At 38.9% G+C, this 19,668-nt stretch overlaps 1 protein-coding gene across 4 annotated transcripts in view; it reads left to right on the forward strand.

Annotated features, from left to right (window-relative positions):
• lrp8 (low density lipoprotein receptor-related protein 8, apolipoprotein e receptor) overlaps positions 1-19,668 on the forward strand; it is a 160,206-nt gene that overhangs the window by 45,584 nt on the left and 94,954 nt on the right. For all 4 annotated transcript variants that reach the window (XM_061683235.1, XM_061683236.1, XM_061683233.1 and 1 more), the window contains exon 3: positions 18,604-18,726. In XM_061683235.1, coding sequence (XP_061539219.1) covers positions 18,604-18,726 — 123 coding nt within the window. The remainder of the gene's footprint in view (positions 1-18,603; positions 18,727-19,668) is intronic.

Genomic DNA, 19,668 nt, shown 5'->3' on the forward strand with positions numbered 1-19,668 from the left:
ATTTCTCTCACGCCTTTCTCATTGCTCCCTACTACTTTTATTTTTTTTTATTTTTATTTTTTTTTTTTAAAACCAACTTTTTTTTTCTTTTTTGTCTTGTTTCAATCTTTGGATGTAAGCTACATAAAGTATAAACCAGAACCGAAATGTAGAATCTTAGGACATTATCCTTGGCAAATGAAACTATTTTATTGCTCTTTGTCTTCATATAAAGAAAGGCGGAAGGTGTGCTTTACTTTATTTGTCCTGATCTTTTCTCCTGATATTGTGTTCATTTGTATGTAGTTTTCAAGGTGATTAAGGACTGCAAAGGGTGTCTGAAAACATGTTGCCTGTTTGTTGAGCTATGGGACAGCTACACATATGACCATGAGCTCAACGTGGTTCTTTTATACTCCTGGTACTTGTGCTCTTCTGATTGTACAATATGTTTTATATATTAAAATATGCTGCTATTACGTATGCCCACATGTCTAAAACATGAAAACAGATAAGGTCTGGTACTTTTACAGACAAAAAAAAAATCTAAGAAAATATTAAGTTATATTGAGGTAATGTCAGTAGATAGCATAGCAATCACTATTAAAGAAAATATGAATTTGTTTTTTGAATTACTGTATCAGAAGAAATCATCTCCAGGGGATAATTATTAAAGCTTTTATAATTATCTCCATGCAGAACAATCAATTGTTGATTGAAACTAAACCTAGTTCCTATACACTCAAGTATCAAGTGTTCAGGCAAGTTCTTTTTCGTTTTCTTTTTTTTTTTTTTTTTTAACAGAAATGTTAATGAAATCATGCAAATACCCCAAAATGAAATTTTAATACACATTACTGGATTTGAAGACAAGTCAACATTGATACTAACATAATTTCACATTGCAGTAAACCATCTTAAATTATTATTAGTAAGTAAATTGTGGTCACACCATTCTCCTGATTAATAATTCATCAAGTGCATGACGTTTTTATTACACAATTACCACGGCCACTGGAGGAATTTCTACTTCACCAATTTAAACATGTCGGCGTTACCTGTGTGGAGTTTGCATGTTCTCCCCGTGCCTGGGTGGGTTTTCTCTGGGCACTCCGGTTTTCCTCCCACATCCCAAAAACATGCATTAATTGGAGACTCTAAATTTCCCGTAAGTGTGACTGTGAGTGCGAATGGTTGTTTGTTTGTATGTGCCCTGCGATTGGCTGGCAACCAGTTCAGGGTGTACCCCGCCTCCTGCCCGATGACAGCTGGGATAGGCTCCAGCACGCCCGCGACCCGAGTGAGGAGAAGCGGCTCAGAAAATGGATGGATGGATGGAATTAAATTGTGGTCACACCATTCTCCTGATTAGTTATTCATCAAGTGCATGACGTTTTTATTACACAATTACAACGGCCACTGGAGGAATTTCTACTTCACCAATTTAAACATGTCGGCGTTGAAAGAATATCATCAAATTTACTGTTTGAATGTAACTGCTTCAATGCAGACACATTTCCATGCTGGTACTGTGATGGAAATTCTGTCTGTGAAAGAGAAGAGACATTTCCTGAAAGAGTATAGGGGGAGGAAAGACGGATCAGCTTCGGGGTGTCAGCGAGGGATTATTCTCTCGTCTGTCAGATCAAAATCCCATTTCTGGTGTTTGCTAACCAGGTTTGGTTCTCGCTCTGCTCCCTGATGTCCCCTGGTAATACAATTAGGATTCATAACTTTTTCCCATGAAAACAATGGCTGAAAGAGAGATTGTTCCATGCTTCAATGAAGTTGGGGAAAGTGTGTCTACGTGTATGTGAGGAATTGAGTTTTGTAGATGGCTAGAGCAAAGAAAGTTCTCATCCAACTCACATTCATTCACTTTATTTATTTTCTTGAATTTAATTGCTCATTTGAGTTGTAGCTCCAAACAAGATATAGTTGTGAAATAAACAGTTTTTCAGCACAGTGGTTAAGATTTTCCTTCACTCTGACTTTGCGACTTGCCGATAATTAAATCATGTCAATTTGAGTTTACCCACAACCTTCAGAAACAAATTGCTCGTAAGTTTTGGGAGGACAATAAACTGTTTTACTTTTAATACGCTTATGCTTTCATTTAAAAACATTTATAGTAGTTCTTAAGGCAGGGCCACAATATGCTGACCTGTTTTTGTTGCATCGTTAGAGTGAAAATCCAATATTTATTTTTATTGCACTTACTATTATCTGCAATGAGAAGAAGGAAGATACAAAGCATAAAAGTGCCAGAAATGAAAATAGTTTTTTCAGCTAAGGACGTTTTTCTCCAGGGCTTACTCTGCATTGCTGTTTCAGGATAGTCTACTGCTGGTGTGGATGTAAATTAAACAGTGTTGTTGTGTATCTGAGAGGATAATTGGCTTTTCACTGAAACCATTTTATGCTGATGCTATCGAACCTGTGTTCACAGCGTAAAGGTTAGGATGACATTAGCCTCTATACAGATGCTTTTAGGACAATGCACACTGATTCACATGTCATTAGCAAGCTCTTCTTAAAAGGTCGTGTGTGTGTGTGTGTGTGTGTGTGTGTGTGTGTGCGTGCGTGCATGTGTTTGCGGCAGTTGTTTTGGGTTGGTCATCTAAATAAAAAAAGAAACTGGTGTTTTTCAGCACGGTGGGTAAGATTGACTGATAGTATTACTCTGCTCACAGTATTACTCAACCGTCAAAATATCCTGTTCTGTGAAGGTGCATCATTTACAACTGATATCATTTCAGCAAAATACTACTTTTTTCAATGAAATAGCCATAAAACATAACTGTCTTTATGTATATTTATAATTATTCATCATATTTTTAAATGTTGTTTCATTTATGCAACTTTTTATTTTTTACATGGTTAGCCAATGTTACATTAGATCCGTAACCAGTATTGTCATATACTGTGTTGATCATATTAAATTAATTTATTATGCGTTGTTGGGGAAAAGCAGGATGGATTCTAAAAATCCATCCATCCATTCATTTTCCGTACCGCTTATTTTCACTTGCCCAGCCGACTCTGTGCGAGAGGCGGGCCACACCCTGAACTGGTCGCCAGCCAATCGCAGGGCACATATAAACAAACAACCATTCGCACTCACATTCACACTTAGAGGCAATTACGAGTGTCCAATTAACCTGTCATGCATGTTATTGGGATGTAGGGGAAACCGGAGTACCTGGAGAAAACCCACGCAGGCACGGGGAGAACATGCAAACACCACACAGGTGAGGCCGGATTTCAACCCGGGTCCTCAGAGGCAGATGTGCTAACCAGTCAGACACCGTGCTACGCGATTTTAAAAATACATGTTTCAATTGGATGTATTATTTTCAATGGGTACAACTTGAGTCCACAACGGTACTTTTATGCAGACAGTCATAAAGCTGTCATGTGTATTGAACTGATTGTAAACTTGTTGAAAGTTGACACTTCTGTGGAGAGTATGTTTTTCACTTGCTTTGTGTATGACTTTCTGTTGCTCAGCTCTATCAACGACTTGTGATGGTTTTGCTTTGCAAGTCTCTGAGGGCATTTGATTGTAGAGAAAGATGGTTTAGATAGAGAAAGACAGTTTCCAGTCATTTTCTTTGGTCCCCTTACCCGTCAGGTATGAAAGGCCCTAGCCAAGCATTGCCAATGACATGGACCACAAAAAAGCTCTTTTGTATGGTGAGAGAAAGAAGATGGACAGAGAAAAAAGGGAGATGTTGGGGAATAACGTGATGTCTTTAAACGGCATCCTGCGGTGATCTTAGAGCTACTCTGTTTGGACAAAAATTGAGAAAATAGAAGTGAAGCGTAGACATAAAACAAAGTTAGCTTGCAGTTATGAATTTGTAATATTTGTGTGCTCATTCGTGTTGAACCAGGTTTGCAGTCATCAATAAAACTAAATTAATGTTATATCACTAAGACTTTCATAAAATAACTAACCCATACCGTACAATAGAATACTAATGTACAAAAGAATACTAGACAGCGCTGCATTGTAAGTGTGATCTTTAAAGTTTTGTTTACATGGTAAACAGAACTCTGCTGTCTGGTGCTCCTCACCCACACACATACACACACTGCCTGAATGAGGACTTCCTTGCATTTTGATAGTGGGCCTGTCTCTAAAGAATACTAATCATCAAGGCCTTGGCTGTATTCAGACTCTATTCAGTAACGCATGGTAGACAGTAAGTGGAGGCACATGATAAATCACTAGTCCCATATTGCGCTTAGTAATTATCTGGGGATAGAAAGACAGAATTGAAGTGAGTAAGCAGAGTTGAAGCCACACTTTAATACAATAGCTTGTGGTAGCTACACAATAAAACACAATTCAGCTGACAATTTGTTTCCTTATTGTTTTGCCTCTTGCATGCTCACCAAATGGACTGCAGTGTTTCCCTCTAAAATGTGACTTTCAAATCAGTTCAAAGTTTACAAGCTTTGCTTTCTGATGAAGGTTTTAAATTTCAGTGGAGGAACATCTAGATGGTTTCAAATGCAAGTTGCCCTGCCTTGTAAAAAAATATAAAACAATTTGGAATGTAACCAAGAGCTATTGCTTCTGTGGCTATAAGAGACATCCATAGGATGATCATTTTCTTAAATATGTCTAAAGATTATATGACAGTCTGAAAGTTTTAAATCAAGCCAACATAATGCGGATAGAATGAGCAGTTAAGCGGTCAGGGGCGCTTTATCTACTAACTACCAAGAAGTGAAAATTAATTAACAAAACACACTCCATTAGCTGTTGGTTCGGCCTTCTTATTTTAATGCATTTTTGTCTCATTACATGAAAAACTGATTCCCAAACCAAATGGCTCTTATCTTTCTAATGTAAATAATCCCCATAGTTTCTCCAAAATAGCTAAAACACAAAATCAAAAGAGTATTATAAGTTTTTTTCTTCTTCTTCCTGGGGGCCCCGGAGTTCCGGGATCCTTTTGGTTGAAAGGATCTATTAGTTACACACGTGAACTTCCAAGAGACATGGGGCTTTTTTTGTGGGCCCCTAAACATCTTTCTCCTTTATACTCGAGGCATTTTACGTTTCAGAAAACAACTTATCTGTCATGTTTGAATTGACAACCTTAACTGTCAAATATGTCACAGTAGCTGGTTTCAGCAGTGCTGTCAATAAAACACTCAAATTTAGCTAGTGGACAAAAGATGTGTTAAGCGGGATAAGTGGAATCAGATGCATTCATTAAAAAAAAAAAGTTCAGCATTCAAGTTAACCGGGAATTTGGGCTGTCAAAGGTGTCCAATTTTCTTCCCGGCCAAAAAAGCACACACATAATCTCACAAAGACACAAAGGAACGAAAAAACCTCTCCACCCAGGGATGCTCTCCAAAAATGCAAATGTGGTATAGGCTGTTTGACCTGTTGGCTCAGCCTTAAAAACGCACAGACCTCACCAGAATATTCAGACAGTCTTACAGTAAGGAAGGTTAAAGCCATGCTGTTATCAGACTAAGCCAGAGAGTTCAGTGCGTCTTCCCCCTTTCTTATGCTTGCAGCAAAGTAGAGGTGATGATAGGAGAAAGAATAAAGGCTAAAATAATAAGCCAATAAGACAATTGCCTATGAGATGCATCCCATGTAACATAATTAGGCACACTTCGGAAAAACAGTTACTTGCTGTGGTTGTCTTAATTTTTGTGCGTAGACATGAAAACACGCCTCTGTACTTTAGGATTGTATCCTTTGGAATGAAGCTGATCAATCCTAAATGCTCCTCTGGCAGTAATGTCTTTGATGGCTGCTTCAGATGATTTTAAAGCTGGGCTCGTCGTGAGCTCGACTGTGGGACACTGGATACTTCTTTTTTTTGTTTTCATCAGTCCACCTTCTATACCACTTATATATTTTTTCAAATAAAAGATTGGCTAGGGGGAATGAATGACACAGTGCTTCTGTAGAAGCACATGCCATATATGCGTGAAAATGTGACTATTATGCAAGTGAATGAGTGTGCTCACCTTGCTGCCAGTTACAACAGTCGAAGTGAAGAGAGGATGAGGATGTACAGAGAGTCCTCGCCAAGTAGCAGGCATTCACATTTTGTTCTCTGGAAGCCGAGTGTGAAAGTTTGATGAAGAGCGATTTGCATCTCTGGATGGCTATGAAGAGGTCGGCTTTGTTGGTTGCCACCAAAAAAGCTGCTGTCTTCAAAAACCTGCCAACATTATCACCGACCGGCAGCAACCCTCTGCCCTTCACCCTCCACCCTCCTGGCGTCACTTTTGGTTGCTGACCTGCTGGCAGTCCTTTCATTGACACTCCCTGGGCTTCTTTGATACAATATCTGGACACCCGCAGCCAACACACATACATGTATAACTAAAAACTGTACAGATGAAGATGGTCAAAGCTGCAATTTGTGAGCGAGTGTCTGCTAAGCACTGTTTGTGTTTATGGGTATGGACTGGAGGGGCAGATACAAGGTGAGGAACATACACGCCTTGTTAGTAGCAACATACACCTCCTTTTTTTACTGTATGTGCAGAATTTTCTTCCTGATTGAAAATGAACAAAACAGACCCTGCGATTGTTAAAAACATAAAATCTGTTAATGAAGGGTGATGGCGTGTGACAGTGTGGATCAGGAGAGAAGACAGGGTAGTTCGGTGTGTGTGCGTATTTGTATTCCAGTGGCCCAGGGTAACCGTGGATACACCTAGATGAGTGGGAAACATGCAGGGGAAGATGTGGGAGAGTGGTTATATCACAAACGTGCCCTTGATACCCACAATGATTAAAAGGAGCTACACATGGAGAGGTAACTTCAGGTCATTTGTAATCAAAACACCGACGTACAGCTACCTCCCGGTCACTTTTTCATAAAATTTTGCAGATGAGTTTGGGATAAAGGTAACGGTTAGGTGGAACAGTAGACGACTGGTTAGCACATCTGCCTCACAGTTCTGAAGACCGGGGTTCAAAGGATTTTGTTAGGATAAAGCGGTACAGAAAATGGATGATTAGAGAGGGAGAAAAGCAGTGGGCAGTCGTTTTTGTGGCTGTGTAAGGTAGATGGATTGTTTTACAAACTGAACACCTAATTTTTTGAAAAGCACAAAGAAACACTATTGATTGCCTTGACCAGTGACAGATACTTTGTGTTCTTGTTTCTGCTGTGCGTTGTAATCAGTATATGTCATTCAACTGCATACGTGCCATTATGTACAGTATACATGACTATATTTTTTGTGAATATGTACATTTATCCATGTGGTAAAAATGCTTATTTCTATTGGCTATGAGATTTTCCAATGTTTGGATCCGTTTTTTTTGTCTTGTTGAAGAATCCATATTTGTCTTCTTTTGCTCCTGACTGTAATGACATTGGGTGCTATTTTAACTGCTGCCCCCTGTGGCTCACGGAAATTATGCAAGTGTCGAGCACACACCTGAGTGACAGACTTGTTTTCAATGGCACTTTAATTATGACTGCACAGTATTGTGTGTTTCCCGATGAAGGCCAGTGGGCTGATATGGGCTGGTGTTTTTTAATGGCTGGGCCTTAAAAAAAAAAAAAAACCTGTTTACATTTGTTATCCTAATGAGTGCCTGGATCTGGAATGTTTTTCCCAATGTCTTTTTCATGACCATTTAACCGTTCCAAGAGCACCAGAGGATACAGGGTACCAGCAGTGCTCCAGTTCCCTATTTTTCTGATATCAGAAAAAAAATTGGTGTACTTTTAAATACTTTCCAAGTCTATATTGAACACTCTGGTTCTTGACAAATTTAAATTGCTTAAAAGTTTTTGGTGTGCTCCTGCAAGACTCAACGTTGTACTCATGTTGCAGAAAAAATTGCAGTTTTGCAATATAGGTCTTGATCTTGATATTGGTCTTGAAAATTGTCTTATGATGCAAAATGAATTAAATTTAGTAGACGATAATGACTCTCAGTTCAAACAGACAGTATGCTGAATTGTCATTGAATCGTCTTGTTTGCTGTGTGTATGAGGTGTAATGTCACCTAATTCCATTAGATTTAACAATTAATTATTGTCGTTATTTCTCGTGTAGAATACATAATATACACCCCAAAGTTGACCTCAAAATTCTGCAAAACCCTTCTACCTATGTACTGTATAATGCATTTTTACAATGCATGATTTTGCTTCGACCCATGTGATCAAAACATTCAGTATTATCTATATTTGTTAGTTTTTTTTTTCAACGAATTATTCTGAAGGTAAGCACTTTATCTGAACATGTAAAACTTTCTTTTTATTTGCTTGCTCTTATTTTGAAAGCCACAGCCCTACTTTTATTTAGTAAATGAGAAAACACAGTTGAGCTCATATGTTTGATTACCCAGGAAGAATGTGTAAGATGGGTAAATTTTTTTTAAAGAAAACATGAACGGCTAGGCGATACACATTTAATTTTCTTTTAATGGGATTCAAATTGAACTGTCAAGCATTTCAGAAAACCATTATCGTTAAACAAAACATAACCATAAAGAAATTGATGGTTGTTTTTCTCTCATCAGTCGTATTTAAAAAAAACAAACAAACAAAAAAACAAGTATTTCAAAAATTCTGCCAGCGTATGTAAACTTATGAGCACAACTGTACCTATATGCAGTTATATGTACCCGTCATTTTGAAATGAAAGTGTAGGCTACACCTTTCTCATGACCTCTAGGTGGCGGTGACATATTAGAATGGAAGTGTACACCTTTCTTATAACCTCTAGGTGGCGGTGGTATATTGGAATGAAAGTGTACAGCTTTTTCACCACCTCTAGATGGCGGCATATAAAATGTGAACGTTTTTTTTCATTTCCCCTATACTGATGTATAATGCGCACGATTAACTTTTGACAATTTTTTGGGGGGGGGGGTAAAATATGCATTATACTCGAGAAATTACGGTAGTTATGAAGGCCCTACATAATATAGATGTAATGGGAAAAATAACAAACTCTCAAGGTTACACAAGTATCATAAGCGGTAACATAGATGTTTTTGTTACATTGAGGATATTCTTAGGGGGCTTTTTACTCATTAATACTAAACTCACCTAATGGCTGTTTTTAATGTATTTCTACACCTTAGTCATCATAAACACATCGACAAAGTAAAAGGGCACCTGGCTGTTTGCCAAGGGGAGAGAGGAAGTGAAGGAGTAATAAAAGAGTGAGTGTGCCAAGGATACAAAGTAGGAGGGGAGTAGAGGAGATGATAAGGAACATGGAGTCTGTGCATCGAGTGTTTTGTTGAGCTGAGAGCACAGAAAGGGGCTTCGTCATTTTTGTTACAAACAATAATCCCTCGTCCACTTTCACCTCTGGCAAATCTGATATGCAAAGTAGCACTTTTTCGTTTGTGTTTGTCACCCTGAACATCATCTTTCCTCGATGATCTTTTGAACATCTGTCAAACAGGAATGGGCAAGATATGCGTTGGGTATCTGTAAAATACAAATTTGCAAATGCTTTGATTAACAGCCGTTGCCCTTTTCAAGGGCGTTTGTTGCTTCTAAGGCAGCCATTTGGAATTTGGAAATTATTTTTGTTTCCTGGTCTGCAGGTAGATAATTCTTTCTGTCTTTTGTCTGCAGATGCTTAGCAGGCTCCAAACACCCCAATTCATCAAAACCCCCTATGCAGCGCCCCCTCCACATTTTCAATAACTGAATTCAGCAGGTGCATGATTTTTGATAATAAGCCCAGTGGTAATTTGTCATGTGGGCTGACCAGCAGTGCGCTGCATGTGTGCATTTTGGGACATGAATGGCGGCGGCACAGAAAAGAGGAATTGCATAGCTCACAGCGAGTGTCGATTCATACAGCCAGCAGGAACATTTGTGTGCTTGTTAAAAAGGCGTTTTCTTTGTGTTTCCGGGTGGGTGTGCTAAAACCTCATTTGTTGCACAAAGATTTGAATTTTCCATTTAGTCTGAGAGCTGCTACAATGCAGACTCACTTACTTTTGGTTTAATGCATGTAATTCCCCTGGTTTGGGATGGGAAAATAAAATTGCTCTCATGTCATCGTTATTAAACATTTCCTTATTCAGCTTTTGTAAAATGCACTTGACAAATATTTGTCTAAAGAATATATACACTGTCATACTTGAAATACCATCTTTGTAAAACCTCCTCTGAAACAGTAGGAAAACCATTTAGACATTGTAAGAGATGTAGGCACTAGTGGGACAATGTAGCCCCTCCCCCACCCTTCTTATGGGTCCTTGGTTCTATGGCACCAGTGGGACATTTGTGCCGTGTGCATGTTATTGTACGTACTGGTAAGAGGATGTATGAGAACCTGAACATATAAGCCAATGAGAGTGGAGTTCACTCCGCAGTCAGACTATAATGAGAAAAGGTCTCATGACCTCTGCAGTCTGCAGGCACACTAAAAGCCTTAGATGTTATTTGAAATATCAATTGTACAATGGCAACATCAGACAGTTTCTAAATTCTGTCATTTTGAAGAAAACAAGCGTATAGCAAGTTGTTATGGGGGTGGGGGTGGGGGGGCATGAATAAATTCACAACCATGCAACTGTTAGTAATTTTCATGATTTACATCTGACAAAATGTTTGCTGTTTTGCACTGTCGCCACTGAATCCCAGTCATAACACAAGGAGAATTGAGGAGAAGACTATGCCTTACTTATCCTCTCAGCAATATGCAGCTTTTCAGTCAATGTGCAGATCTGATTCCTGTGATGATTTCCATGTGTGGGTGTGTCCAGTCCAGGGACTCAAGTGTCTGATGATGTGATTGAAGTATGATGGTGGGATGTGGGGGACCGGGTGCCTGAACGTGTGGTTTTTATATCCATGTGTGAATGTATTTGACTGTCATGGTATCGATGTCTGACTGTTTAATAAAGCAATGTAGTCTGAGAGCCTGATGTCCCCCAGACGTTACAGTCAGTCGGGATTATTATTCGACAAACATGACATCGGTATGATGATCAGAAGAATACATAACTGTTAAAATCTATTGCTCAGGGTCTCGAGCACTCGTTTAGGGAGTATTGCTTGCTTTATAACTCATCCACCTATTCTCATTACCGCTTATCCTGTTTAGGGTCGCGGGGTGCTGGAGGCTATCCCAGCTGACTCCAGGCGAAAGGAGTCATTCACACCGTCACTGAGCGGGAACTGAACCCACGCTGCATGCACCGAAGTCAGGCGAATGCACCACTACACCATCGATCAGAATCAGAAGAGCCGCTCTATTACGACAACAGACAGTCAATTGACAGAGAACACTTTAGAGACATAAAGACATTGACAAAAACAGTAAAGGGTTGCTAGTTATCTGGTAATGCCGGTTCAAATTATTTATTTTTTTTGACAATTGTGCAAAAAGATGCAGAGTCCTTTAGCACTTAGAGTAGTTTGAATGACTAATATAGTAATAGTCTCGTCCAATGACCATTGTGCAAAGGGCGCCGAGACTTCAAGGAATGCATGCAGTTTAAAGTGACTAGTAGTGCGATAATCTGGACATCTGCTTTATAATTCAACCATGGAAATACAGTAATTAAAACTTAAGGTACGACTGAAATTGTGTTGCACTGATTTCCAATAAGGTAGAAATCAAGTTTAAAAGATACAGCAGAGACAGAGGCAGAGAGAGTGACAATAATTAATTGTCTTGAAAAACACATAAATAAATGCCTTAACCAAAACGAAAGACAAATTAAGTATTTCTCTAAGATCCTTTGTGGAACTAAAGCATTGCCTAATTAATCAAAGTGGACAATAATCTCTGTTCCACATGGTTAGGCATATGCCATTTTTTTTTTTCATTTTCCTAAATAACCAATTTGATTTACATTGAATACGTTTTATAGGGGTCCAGGCCTTACAATGGATTTTGTTCCCTATTTTGTGTGTTAGCTGGAACATACCAATTACCACTAACCAATGCTAACACAGTTAATAAAGCCTTAATTACAGTCAATATTTGTATGAACGTTGGCACGGTGATCAACTGGTTAGCACATCTGCCTCAGAGTTCTGAGGTTCCTTCCTGTGTGGGGTTTGCATGTTCTCCCCGTGCCTGGTTGGGTTTTCTCCAGGTACTCTGGTTTCCTCCTACGTTCCAAAAACATGCACTGTAGGTTAATTGAATTTAAATTTAAACTTTAAATTGCCCATAGGTGTGAATGCGAGTGTGAATGATTGGTTGTCTGTATGTGCCTCGCGATTGGCTGGCAATCAGTTAATTTTTTTTTTTTAGAATTTATTTTTTTAACCAGTTCAGGGTGTACCCCACCTCTCTCCCGCAGTCAGCTGCAATAGGCTCCAGCATGCCCGTGACCCTATTGAGGATAAACGGTGTAGAAAATGGATGGATGGATTTGTACGAACCCTTCAGTCCATGAATATAAAAAATAATCAGATGAAAAATAGGAAAAAAAGAGAAATATTCCTGACATTTACCCCTGATATTTTTCGATAGAACATCTGCTTTCATCAGCTCCTAACATTAATCCCTGGCAAATCAAAGCGAGCAAAACAAAGACTGAGGGATTAGAAATCAGAAAAAAGCACTATAGTCTGTTTTCTCAAAATGAGTAAAACAGAACATTTCCTCAGGGAGGGAATAAACAGATTCATAAGCCTGTACAGACACACACACAGGAGACCGCAAAACCCCCTGTAAAGTAGTTGTGTATACAGTAGGTATGAGCTGGCAAGTGTTGCAAATCCAAAATCAGTTTATTTCATTTTGAAACACAATATTTGAAAAATGACCAGCTATCAAATCTGCAGGATAGACAGTATTTGCTGTGTGCTCTGGCTTGTTTTTGGGCAATTCTTTGTTATTCGTCAGATAAATGACACGATGCATTTCTCTAAAACACTGCAACTGCTTACTTCCATTTTTCTTTCAAGCGCTGAGAAAATAGATGACTTCATTTTTGATGAATCATGTTCTTTTTTTACAAGTATAAAACAAAAGTTAATGAAAAGTAATTTTCTTTTATAGATATGAAAAAAAGTAATGTATTGTTCATTTATTCTGTAATATCCAAGTTTGATTTGTGGTTCTATTAGTGTTCAAAATAAGGTATCAACATTATGTAAAATAAGGTCAATATAAAAAAAAGAAATACAGTAGACGTATGATGTATTTTTTGCCATTAATATAAATACTAGGCTTTACACAATCAGGATTTTTGGGGCCGATCAGCGAGTTTAAAAAAACGATCACTGAGCTGATCACAAGATGGAGGAATGTGTCCATTTAAATGACCTGTTCATTTACTGTATATACTTGTGTACTTAATTGCTCAATAAATAATGTATCTTTGTTCATCTATTTATGCCAGTGAGGCGTAGTGACGGACAGAACAAATGAATGGTCTTGTATTAGATGGCAGGAAGTACATACAGTAATTAATGTATCCACTTTTTGTGACATTTTTGTTTGTTGGTGTGCCGTGAGATTTTTCAATAGTAAAATAAGTTCCTTGGCTCCATGAAGGTTGGAAATCACTGCTCTAGTCAGATCGTGTATTCTAATCAGTCAGGTCAAACCAACATTACGACATGACATAAATAATGGGTGCTAACTTACTGTAATTAAATTACTTTATTGTAATTACAACCCCAATTCCAATGAAGTTGGGACGTTGTGTTAAACATAAATAAAAACAGAATAAAATGATTTGCAAATCATGTTCGACCTATATTTAATTGAATACACTACAAAGACAAGATATTTAATGTTCAAACTGATACATTTTATTGTTTTTAGCAAATAATCATTCACTTAGAATTTCATGGCTACAACACGTTCCAAAAAAGCTGGGACAGGTGGCAAAAAAGACTGAGAAAGTTGAGGAATGCTCATCAAACACCTGTTTGGAACATCCCACAGGTGAACAGGCTAATTGGGAACAGGTCGGTGCCGTGATTGGGTATAAAATGAGCTTCACTGAATTGCTCAGTCATTTACAAGCAAAGGTGGGGCGTGGTTCACCTCTGTGAACAAGTGCATGAGAAAATAGTCGAACAGTTTAAGGACAATGTTCCTCAACGTACAATTGTAAGGAATTTAGGGATTTCATCATCTACGGTCCATAATATCATCAAAAGGTTCAGAGAATCTGGAGAAATCACCGCATGTAAGCGGCAAGGCCGAAAACCAACACTGAATGCCCGTGACCTTTGATCCCTCAGGCGGCACTGCATCAAAAACCGACATCAATGTGGAAAGGATATCACCACATGGGCTCAAGAACACTTCAGAGAACCAATGTCAGTAAATACAGTTCGGCGCTACATCCGTCAGTGCAACTTGAAACTCTACTATGCAAAGCAAAAGCCATTTATCAACAACACCCAGAAACGCCGCCGGCTTCTCTGGGCTCGCCGGGCTCATCTAAAATGGATTGATGCAAAGTGGAAAAGTGTTCTGTGGCCCGACGAGTCCATATTTCAAATTGTAATTGGGAAATTTTGGACGTCGTGTCCTCCGGGCCAAAGAGGAAAAGAACCATCTGGACTGTTATGGACGCAAAGTTCAAAAGCCAGCATCTGTGATGGTATGGGGCTGTGTTAGTGCCAATGACATGGGTAACTTACACAACTCTGACAGCACCATTAATGCTGAAAGGTACATACAGGTTTTGGAGAAACAAATGTTGCCATCCAAGAAACGTCTTTTTCATGGACCCCCCTGCTTATTTCAGCAAGACAATGCCAAACCAAATTTTGCACGCGTTACAACAGCGTGGCTTCGTAATAAAAGAGTGCAGGTACTCGACTGGCCTGCCTGCAGTCCAGACCTGTCCCCCATTGAAAATGTGTGGCGCATTATGAAGCGTAAAATACGACAACGGAGACCCTGGACTGTTGAACAGCTGAAGCTGTACATCAAGCAAGAATGAGAAAAAATTCCACCTACAAAGCTTCAACAATTAGTGTCCTCAATTCCAAAACGTTTATTGAATGTTGTTAAAAGAAAAGGTGATGTAACACAGTGGTAAACATGACCCTGTCCCAGCTTTTCTAGAATGTGTTGCAGCCACAAAAGTCTAAGTTAATGATTTGCTAAAAACAATAAAGTTTTCAGTTTGAACATTAAATATCTTGTCGTTGTAGTGTATTCAATTAAATATAGGTTGAACATGATCGATAATTATATATGAGAAATCATTAACATGATCACTGTTTTCACATAGATGAACATCATTACTTATTAAAAATAACTTATAACTGAAGGGGTAATATGAGTAAATTTTGTCACGAGTTGATCCAGACGGGACCCAAGAGGAGGCGGAGGCTGAGAGGTTGTGCAGAAAAGCTGGCAGGTTGATGAGGCATGGAACGTGTGGCAGGCGGCTGGCTTGACGTCGTGGATGCGAGGAACATGGAGGGAACACTGAGGACAAGGAGAGAGACAGAGGTCATGAGGAATTGAGTAAGTTTACGTGGAGACTGAGGAGCCATGGTACCACAGGAGAGCGTTAATACTCCGGCGAGAGTTTCCGGGTCCTGGCAGGCTTTTATGCAGGGGATGATGAGGGCTGATTGATGACAGGTGCGTGGCCGAGATGGTGCTGATTACTGTGAAGAGAGGGTGGGAGGGAGAGAGGGGTGCAAAGCGTCACCAGGCTCCAACAAAAAGGACTGCAGGGCACCGCTCATGACAAAATGTGTTATTTTAGAAGTGTGTATCAAATGATCCAATTGGTAGCCCTTAACATTAATCAGTACACTATCCAGGAAGTAGCCCTGTTACATAATTTGGAGATACTATTGTATTCTGGTCATCTCTCCCCAATATTTCACTGACTATTGAGAAAGTGGCTGGGCTTTTAACCTCTTCAAATAATTATTTTAACTGGTCATTCTCTCTCTCTCTCTCTCTCTCTCTTTTAATCTCTCTTGCTCTCTCTCAGTTGCAAGCTCTCACAATCCCTTACACACACACATGGACCTTGGAGTATTCTCCACTCATGGCTGTTGTTCAGCCTCAGCTCACTGATTAAGGGCCTCTGTCCCCCAACTGACATGTTGCGTTCTTTAGCCTTTTAGCGGATCGCAGAGGGTAATCTATTTCCTGTCTTATTTCTCCTACATTTGATCTACCCCTCAATTTTTCTTTGCCCTTGTTGGATCCGCCGAAGATGTATTCTTACTGGATCCATACTCTACTGATTGTAATTAGAGAATGATGTGTCTATGAACTACACTTCCCCGAAGAATAATAGGTCCTAAATGTAGTAGGCCTATCCTTTCACAATTATCCAGTTGAAATGACTCGACTGAAGATCATTTTCTTCATCATCTGCTTGCCCTGACATTGATCAGTTGTCTTGCTTTGTTGTGCTCTTTGCAAACTGAAGTAAGAATGAATTTGTAACTGCAAGGTTTTTAATATTTGATGATTCAGAAAAGTGTTCCTTTGCTTGTACTGTCCTAACACAGTTTACATTAGTTTGGGATATTGTTTTATTTGGGCTTGCCTGGGTGTCAAAATTATATCCAAAAGAGAATGGCCTGTCGGAAGGTCATTGGCGCCATCTCAAATTTAAAGACTTAAAGACAGAAATAAATTAAACTGCATACATACATACATCCCCTGCAATTCTGAGTTAAAAACATAATCACATGCAAAGGATGCAGAACAATCATTTTATCAACAATTCTGCTACAGACAAGTTAATGTTAAATCATGTGCCTGGATTTTGCTATTTTGTTTCTAATATTTTGCCATTACAAAAGCTTCTCAGTATGATGCAGTGCACTTCTGTACCGCTGCAACCTACACGATTATTATCTTTTGAAAAACATCAATGGGCTCTATGCACATAACGTCATATCATCATATTATATCAGTTGCAGATAGTACGGTTTACCCTTTTCCGGTTTTGCACATTCTAATAGCCATGTATTTATACTCTCAAGTAAATAGCCAAGTATCAGTCTTAAAAAAGTGATTTTTTTTTTTGTTTAGTTTTTTTCTTCCCCCCCAAAAGAACACAAACAATAGCATGAACATTGTTGTGCTCAAATGTGCACATTGTTATACAGAATCAAGTGTTTTCCAGCAATGGAGGGCTCACTCATGATTACGCTTATTGCTGTGTCTCCAAACCTACTTTCCTGGACACCGCAGTGCATAAAACCATTAACTAAAAGGAGAAACAGACTCATTAATAAAAGAGATCTGGGAACTAAAAACGATTTGCATTTAGATTACAAAAATTCTCCGGAGCCTGCCTGACATTTGTTCCCTAAAGTAGGGAACACTATTAAGATCAGTGCCAGCTATTAGATTTTCACCTGTTCTTTTTATTACCACCACCAAGAGTCAAAGTGAATGGTCAAAAAGTGTGTTTGTTTCATAACAGGGTTAACCTTTCTTTGGATGTAGATGAACAACATCACACAATTTCATATTTCATATTGAGACAAAGCAATTGATTTTCTGTTTTTACTGTTAGAGTCATAATGGAACTGTTACTCTGTCCCGGAATGCAAATGCTCTTGGCCAATTATCTGCATCACCTTGCATCATTCGCCTTGAACCAGAAAGCAGACAGCTTTTTAACATGAATAATGCACTTTTGCTAGATGAAAGTCACTGTCCATATCGCATAGCTTTGTTACTGACAGTCTTGTTTTTAATGTTGACTTATGTTGTGTTTTATTTTATGTTGCGCCCCGAGTTAACTATTTTTCTTGAGAAGCTGATCACTGTCTTTTCATGATTGTTTTTGGATTCACAAAAAAAAAAAAAAAAAAAAAGTAAACGTCCCTCTTCTTTTCAGAGAGCACCCTGCTGAATGCATAAACTTCCACTTGGCATTATTTTTTGTTAACAGTTCGTATAGGCAGAGATACAGTATGTGCTTTATTGAAGAGTTATTCTCGTTTCGTGTTAGTAGATAGGAAATTATTACACAGCTTTGAAAGGTCATAAAGGACGTAAAGTCGATAGAGATATCGTAAACACAAATGACAGCGTTCCTTTAGCTATTATTATGGGGCTCGTGCTTTATTTCCTTTTCACTTTCACTTTGTATGTGTGATAGAGCGAGTACATTTAATGACATGGATGAAAGCACTGACCTTCACCTATATGGTCAAAAAGCAGAGTCCTAAATCATGTCCTCATGAGAATGTGGTGAGTTCTTGGTGTTTGTATGATGCGTGGGTGTGGGGGCAACCAGGTTATCATTCAGAAGTCTGCACAACATTCAGTCATACAGCCCACAATGACAATGACGTAGTTGTTTTTACCGGTAATTCTTTATAAAATTTGCAAAAAAAAGGCAAAAGTTTTTTTTACATATTTTCATTATGGGATGTTTTGGAAGATAATATATGTAATATTATAAAATGTCCAAAGTAAAGCACTGAATAATTTCTGGATGCACCGTATAAACACACATTCTAAGATATATAACAAATATTATCTTCTGGACCACACAAAATCATACTTTTAAATGAAGCTGTATCAATTGCTACTTTGGATTATTGCTCACTACTGCATTCAATTAGCCCTCCATTTGTTGTTGTTGTTGTTCCCCCCGTACATTCATAAATACAATTCAGCATTCCTCTTAATTAATGTATGTTTGCTTCCTCTTTACAGCAAAGAAGACATGTGCAACCACAGATTTTGCCTGCAAGAATGGACAGTGTGTTCCTGCTAGGTGGCGCTGCGACGGGGAGCAGGAGTGTGCAGATGGTTCGGATGAGGCTGACGCAATCTGCAGTAAGTAGCTGACCAGACCCAATGCCTGTAAAAGAACAATTATGAGCAACGCAGACAGCGTGAAGGCCAGACACACAGTCTGGGAGGTCACTTCTCTCATACGCACGCACGCACACACACACACACACACACACACATTATATTCACGTTACAAGTAGGACTACATGTAGTGTGCAGCCACTTTTCATGACATCATGACTTCATGCCTCATTAAGACGTTTCTGACCAAATTTGTACGCAAGTCAGATTACATCATCATCTATCACTAATTTATGCTAACACTAGACCTGTCACGATAACAACAATTTTAAGATAATATATTTTACCAAAAACTATCACGATAAAAGATGATATCGTTGTTGTTTTTTATGCCTCTGATGAAAAATAATGGCCGTTCTCGAACTGCAAGACTGTGTTTGGTCAGCTGAAGATGAGCCCTTCACCTGTCAATCAAATATATGTTGATGATTGCTGTAGTCAACGACTGGCTGAATAAAGTGTGCCACTGCGGCTATGCTTAATAAACCGTTAACTTTCACGTGTTTTGTTTAATTGGGAACTAACACAACAACTCTGAGAGAGGGGCTGACATTTTACACGGCTTTGCCGCAGTGGAGCGAGCTGTATCGCTCCTTAGCTCGTGGGCTAGCTCCTTAGCTCACGGGCTAGCGAACATAATAAACACTTAACTTTCCCTTAAGTGTCCCTGTTATGTGAATCTATGCGCTCCAAATGGAGCAAGGCTGTTGAGTATTGGACAGAGCCAACACTGGCAAGTGTGTACCGGTCCGCTGGCGTTCCATGAGCCCATTAGTGGGTATTGACACAACTCTGTGTGACAATTTATCGATTCTGGAAAAACTATCGTGCCCATTTTATTTATCGAACAATAAGTCGATATAGTAAATATCGTGACAGGCCTCGCTAACTCAATGGTGAAGT

Source organism: Phycodurus eques, chromosome 8 (genome assembly GCF_024500275.1).
Source record: "Phycodurus eques isolate BA_2022a chromosome 8, UOR_Pequ_1.1, whole genome shotgun sequence".
Lineage (NCBI taxonomy): Eukaryota > Metazoa > Chordata > Actinopteri > Syngnathiformes > Syngnathidae > Phycodurus > Phycodurus eques.